General features: G+C 37.7%; 1 protein-coding gene across 1 annotated transcript; it reads right to left on the bottom strand.

Annotated features, from left to right (window-relative positions):
* Nucleotides 1-4,524: 4,524 nt before the first annotated feature.
* Nucleotides 4,525-6,609, bottom strand: LOC137711174 (protein LOL1). Its single transcript, XM_068450381.1, has 6 exons — nt 6,455-6,609; nt 6,041-6,235; nt 5,499-5,612; nt 5,285-5,398; nt 5,084-5,193; nt 4,525-4,851 (listed from the first exon to the last, which is right to left on the bottom strand). Exons 2-6 carry the CDS (start codon nt 6,114-6,116, stop codon nt 4,813-4,815), a joined length of 453 nt encoding a protein of 150 aa, XP_068306482.1. The 5' UTR covers nt 6,117-6,235; nt 6,455-6,609; the 3' UTR covers nt 4,525-4,812.

The following is a 6,609-nucleotide window of genomic DNA, read 5'->3' as shown; positions in this document are numbered from 1 at the left end:
TTATAACTTTGTTTCACGAACGGTTTACGCCTACGCGTTCGTGAGATCGAACTCTATTCGAAAATATAAATTGTAACCTTGAATGGTTTACGAATTTTAAATAACTAATTTCCAAACTTCAAACTTTGTAACTAGTTTAATTAAAATCTAAATTCAAATAAATTAATATAAATTCCTGAAAAATAATATAAAATCTTAATAATACAAATACCTAGATTATAACAGTGAAATCCAGGAACGAGATTTCATAGGGAGGAACTAACATAGGTAATCAAGGAGAAACCTCGACACCCTTCGTGGCTATAGTGTCATGGCCACCTTCTTCTAGCCGGTCCTATGGCTCGTCGTCTTTAACAATTTCTCGCCATTTACTCGAGAAAATAAAGATAATTTGAAGTGTACTTTTTGTAGTCAAACTTATCATACGGAAAATACATGTTTTAAAAAACATGGAGTTCTTGAATGTTTCCCGAAATTAAAGAAAAAATTGCATGCAAAGAAGCGCGCTGCCAATGAAGCAAGTGGGAGCCGTGCATTTATAGCTACTGCTGCACCTGGTAACAATGAGGCCGTGCCCACTCAAGGAGATCCGAGTCAAACTTTGTTGACTAGGACCAATCCTAGTGAATCATCATCCAATACAGGTATTATTGGACATGTTCTTTTAGCCTTAGACACTAAGCATCATACATGTTAGATTCTGGACTCTGGTGCAACCGATCATATGACATTTGATAAAAATTTATTTACATGTATGACAACAACTCATCGAAAATGTGTAGCAATGACGAATGTCACCACTGCAGGGGTTATTGGGGCCGACATTGTGGACCTCACGCCGTCCCTCTCTCTTTACCACTGCTTACTTGTTCCATCATTGTCTCATCATTTATTATCTATCCCTCAAGTTACTGAGCAATTGGATTGTGTTGTACTTATGTATCCATTACTTCAGGATATTCAGACTAAGGAGATAATTGGGCGTGTCACTAAGAGAGAGGGGTTGTATTATGTGGATGATGCCGTTCCTGGTAGAGCTAATGCAGATCGAGCATCCCGTACTAGTAATCTGCAAGAAGTTTGGTTATTGCATCGTCGGTTAGGACATGCTTCGTTTGGTTATTTAAGGCGTATGTTGCCTAGTTTATTTCATGAAATAAAAGAATTTGACTTACATTGTGAAGTATGTATTCTTGCGAAAAGACATTGTGCTTCGTTTTCTCCTAGTATGAATAACAGATTGTTTCCGTTTGATCTTGTGCATTCAAATGTCTGGGGCTCTTCGCCTGTTAGTACCGTTTTAGGGGTTAAGTTGTTTTTTATGTTTGTGGATGACTACATTCGTATAACATGGATATATGTGTTGAAAAATAAAAGTGATGTTAGTATGATTATTCGGTCTTTCTCTCAGATGGTTGCTATACAATATCCCTCCATTATTAAGGTTCTCCGCTCTGATAACAGAGGTGAATATGTTAACTTTGAGCTATCTTTCTTTCTCTGTGATCAAGGAATCCTCCATGAAACAACTTGTCCTCATACAACAAAAATGGGGTTGCTGAGAGAAAGAATCGTCATTTTTGGAAAGCGCTCGTGCATTGCCTATTGGTGTGTCCAGACCTAAGCGTCTTTGGCCTGAAGCCGTCATATATGCAGTGTATGTAATTAATCGAATGTCGTCTCGGGTTGTAGAATTCCATACCCTACTCCAAGTATTAACGAAACATGTTCTTGTTGTATCTACCAATACTCTTACTCCTCGGGTGCTGGGGTGTATTACTTATGTTCATATTCACAAGATTCATCATAGTAAACTAGATCCTTGTGCTCTTTGGTGTGTATTCGTTGGGTTTTCATCCCAACAAAAAGGTTATAAATGTTACCACCCTGAAACCTGACACATGTATATGACAATGGATGTTACTTTTTTTTTTAATCGGAATATTTTTATACTCCGGTATCATCACCTTCAGATCACAAGGGGGAGAATGCTAGTATTTGTGATCTTGATGGTGATTTTGGGTGGTTGGATGTACATGAAGACGTAATAATTGCTTCAGGGAGAGTGAACCGTGACAAACCCGTGCAAACTGGTGCAGCAGTGCCTCGGTCCATTACCGAGACTACTGCATGTCTTCGGCTGCCATCTACCAAGAGTAGTGTAGAATGTCAGCAAGGCCTTATCGAGGAAGAATGTGCTGCTGTTTAGCCAGCTTCTGCCGAAGAAGAAACAGCACCACAGTAGGTTGCTGTCGAGCCTAATACTACCAAGACTCTTGTCGAGCTTGGTTCCCCCTCTCTCTAGCTCAATAGTGTCGTCGTCTAATACGTCTTCTTTGAATATCCCTGAGGTAAGTATCATTGATGCTCATGTAACTAATGATGTTATGAGTACATATAAGTTGCCACCAAGGCAAAACCGTGGTGTACCTCCTGACATGTTTTCTCTGGAAGGAAAAGTGAAGTATCCAATAACCAATTATGTGTCATGTAAAAATCCTTCACCCGAACGTCAAGCTTGGGTGAACAATGTGGAGTCAATTCAATTACCAACTCGAATGGATGATGCTTTGAAGAATCGAAAATGGGTTAAATCAATGGATGAAGAGATGATGGCACTACAGAAAAATAATACATGGGAAGTAATGGAACTACCGAAGGAAAAAAAACCAGTTGGGTGCTCATGGGTTTTTATAGTTAAATACAAGGCTGACGGATCACTAGACAAGTACAAAGCAAGGTTGGTAGCAAAAGGATATAATCAAACGTATGGTGTTGATTATCAGGAAACTTTTTATCCGATATCTAAGATGAATACGGTATGAGTTCTTATCTCATTAGCTGCAAATTTGGATTGGTCATTGAAATAGTACGAGTTCTTTTCTTCATGGACATCTGGATGAGGAAGTCTATATGGATTTTCCTTCGGGATATAATACTGGAGTGTGCCAATTGCGAAAATCACTTTATGGGCTTAAGTAGTCACCTCGTGCATGGTTTGGGAGGTTCACTCAGGCCATGAGAAAGAATGAGTATTATCAAAGTCATTCTAATCATATGCTATTTATGAAACGGAGCAATGGTAAACTAACATCCTTAATTATTTATGTGGATGATATGATAATAACAGGTGATGATTCAGATGAGATTGTCAAACTGGAAAAAAACCTTGCTGCCAAGTTTAAGATGAAGAATTTGGGTGATTTAAAATATTTTCTTAAAGTCGAGGTTGCTAGTTCGTCCAAAAGTATTTTCTTGTCTTAACAAAAATATGTTGTAGATTTGTTAAAGGAAACAGGTATGCTTGGGTGTAAACCTGTGGATACTCCTATTGTGGAGAAACATCAACTTGAAAATTTATCCAGATCAGGAACCAGTGGATAAAGGCAGATATCAGAGATTGGTAGGGAGACTAATTTATTTAGCTCACACTCGTCCAGATATAGCCTATGCAGTGAATGTGGTGAGTCAATTTATGCACTCACCAAGTGTGGATCATATGGCTATGGTTATGCAGATTTTAGCATATTTAAAGTCTGCTCCAAGGAAGGGAATTTTGTATAAAAATCACGGTCATATAAGAATTGAGGGGTTTACTGCTACTGATTGGGCAGGTGATGTGACTGATAGGCATTCTACATTTGGATACTTTACGTTCGTTGGAGGAAATTTAGTTACTTGGAGAAGTAAGAAATAAAAGGTGGTGGTCTTCTGCGGAGGCTGAGTTTAGAGGCATGGCGCATGGAGTGTGTGAAGTCCCTTGGTTGCGTAAGTTGCTTTGGGGTCTTGGTTTCAAATAGAAGGAGGCGACGAATTTGTATTGTGACAATAAGTCGGCAAGAGAGATTAGAGAGAATTCGGTACAACATAACAGAACGAAGCATGTGGAGGTTGATCGACACTTCATTAAGGAAAAGATTGAGAAGAAGATTGTGTCAATACCGTTTATGAACTCAGAAGAGCAACTTGCAGATATTCTCACTCATGCCGTGTGTAGTAGGTTTTTTTGGTGACTCACTTATCAAGTTGGGTATGTGTGACATCTATGCTCCAACTTGAGAGGGAGTATTAGCGTGAGTAATCTTTAGGGAAATAGGAATGTAAATATTGTGTAAATATTAGAGTCCCTTGTTAGGAAGGATATCTCCTTGTGCCTTTTTTTTTTGTTTCCTTGGTGAACAAGGACTGTATATACTTATATACCAAATTATGCAATACATGAAAATTAAACCGTAAATTTCTATTATACGTGTGTTAAGAGATTCCTTCTAGATGTTCTCAACCTACAAATCTCAGAGGTTACTGTTGGAAACTTGGAGTCAAAATCATACATTATAACCAATATATATCCCCAAATTACATGCCTAAATAATTAATGAATCCTCACCACAAATTAATTTACTGAAATATCTCCTCCTGCTGGTCCACCTTTTTAATTTTCTTTGGATGAATGTGGTGGGGGTGCATCTTAATTGACTGCTAACCAATAATTTTTTTGTATATTATATATGACAAAATTCACAATTGACAATTCAAAAGCAGAAAGTTTATATATATCCTTATCCAAAGATTTCCAATAATGCACTCAAATTTTCATAGTCTTGTTGTAGAAATAATACTTCTCATAGATCCAAATCTTGACATAACTACTTATTCACGCAAGGAAAAAGACTTAACTCTATACATGTGAAGGAGCAAGAAAGTTTTCTCTTCTCACTGAGAGAGACGCAATCTTGGAGGAAAACTCTCGTAATTTAAGATGCAAACCCAAAGTTGTGCGTAGCATCTTTCAGTAGTAGTGTATGATAACTTTTAGTTGTTGAATTTCTGTTCGGGGGTGTTCGCCGGGACCTGACGATGCGAATGAACTCACATTAGTTATCTGGAAAGGAATGTACGTGGTTTCTGCAAATGCAAAAGACTACAGAATAATCTATGAAGTTATAAATGTTCAGTAATTTACTTTTAGTAGCAACCTCTTCATTGAATTTACTTTCTTAATTATAATTTGACCCCATTTTGAAAACATTTGAAAGGATTTATAAACCGCAATATACAGCAGAAACTCGTTAGTTGTACTCACCCCAACGGATGTCACAAAATTGCATACCGCACATTTGACAGATCTTGCTCCATATTGATACATTAACAGCATCCTGCAGTTTCCACAATTCACATGTGCAACCTGATTTGCTGTCACAAATGCACATTTGATTCTTATGTCCATTTGACTGATTAAGAGAAAGGAAAAAAACATTGTATCTCTCAGTGATTCAATTTATACCTTCTAAGGCTAGATTGACAGTGTGACAGCAAGAACATTGTACACTCGTTGCTCCACGGATATACATGAGTAGGGTGTGGCATCCTCCGCAGACTAGCTGTGCCATTTCTGTGCCTGCTCAGAGTGACACATGAATTTTATTACATTTAGGCTTTGCTAAATTTATGGTCGAAATTACATCAAATTTATTTCAAGAACGAAAATGAATACATACCAGGAGGCGGCACAGCAGTCACGGCATTGCAAACAGCACAGCATACAGAGGTGGCTCCAACAGGATAGAGTAAAAGGTTGCGGCATCCAGAGCACACAAGCTGGCTCTGTGCACCTGAAGAACAATAAAGTTTGTTTTCATAGATAAATGAATCATTAATTGACATGGATTGGTCGGTTGTAAAATTGATGAGCATGTAAAGTATTGATGCAGTGCAGACCCGAAAATTCACTAGTGATATATGACTTAAGCAACAGTCCTAGCCGAATATTTGTTCAAAAAAAAAACTTTCTCCGAGAACTGAAGACGAAGAAAGCTTAACACAAGCGACATAAGCAACAATCCTAACCCAATAAACGGAAAATCAAAAGCAAAATTGTGTGACATTTGGTTTGTTACACCAATTTTGTGCAATGTCGAGAATTTTAAGCCGATCCATCATTTTTCTCAGCAGGAAAATAGACAGAAAATTCACATTTTTGTTTTTTATAAGCCAAACAAATGAAATAAATTTGACAGATGGTGAGTATTTTGCTAGATACCATTTGCAGGTGGTGATGTGTATGGTGGTGGTGGTGCTGGAGGAGGAGTTGGATATGGGGCAAGTGGAACTGGCATTATCAAATCAAATCTCTTCTGTAAAACTCCTTTTATTATTTATCCTTCTCTTTCTACTTCTTAGCTTCTAAAAGCCAACTGCCTCCGATTCAGGGGACATCACATTCTTCTTACCATTCCTGGAAACAGGGACAACAAATCAAATACCACTTGAAGTAAAATAAACACAAAATTAACCTTATTTTTTGTATATATAACATATAAACAGGATTATATATACAATTCATAATTTCATAGACAATTGGAGGAGCAGTTGAAGAGGAAAATCTCGAGAGATGCATTGTCTAATTGCAAATAGTTAAACTAAATACAGATTTATTGAAAGCTGTACAGTATACCTGGAGTTAAATGAAGATGCCCAGAAAGAGAAAGAAAAGCACAAGAAAGGGTATGCAATGGATTTCAGTTGAAGAGCCTTAATTGGGGCAAGCAGCAAACACACACCTTTATTTATTTGCCACTTGCTTATCAAGCGGGGGAGAGAGAGAGAGAG

The sequence above is a fragment of the Pyrus communis genome, chromosome 12, assembly GCF_963583255.1.
Source record: "Pyrus communis chromosome 12, drPyrComm1.1, whole genome shotgun sequence".
Taxonomy (NCBI): domain Eukaryota; kingdom Viridiplantae; phylum Streptophyta; class Magnoliopsida; order Rosales; family Rosaceae; genus Pyrus; species Pyrus communis.
Note: the sequence above shows the minus strand (reverse complement) of the source record. Positions and strands in the feature narration are given on the sequence as shown.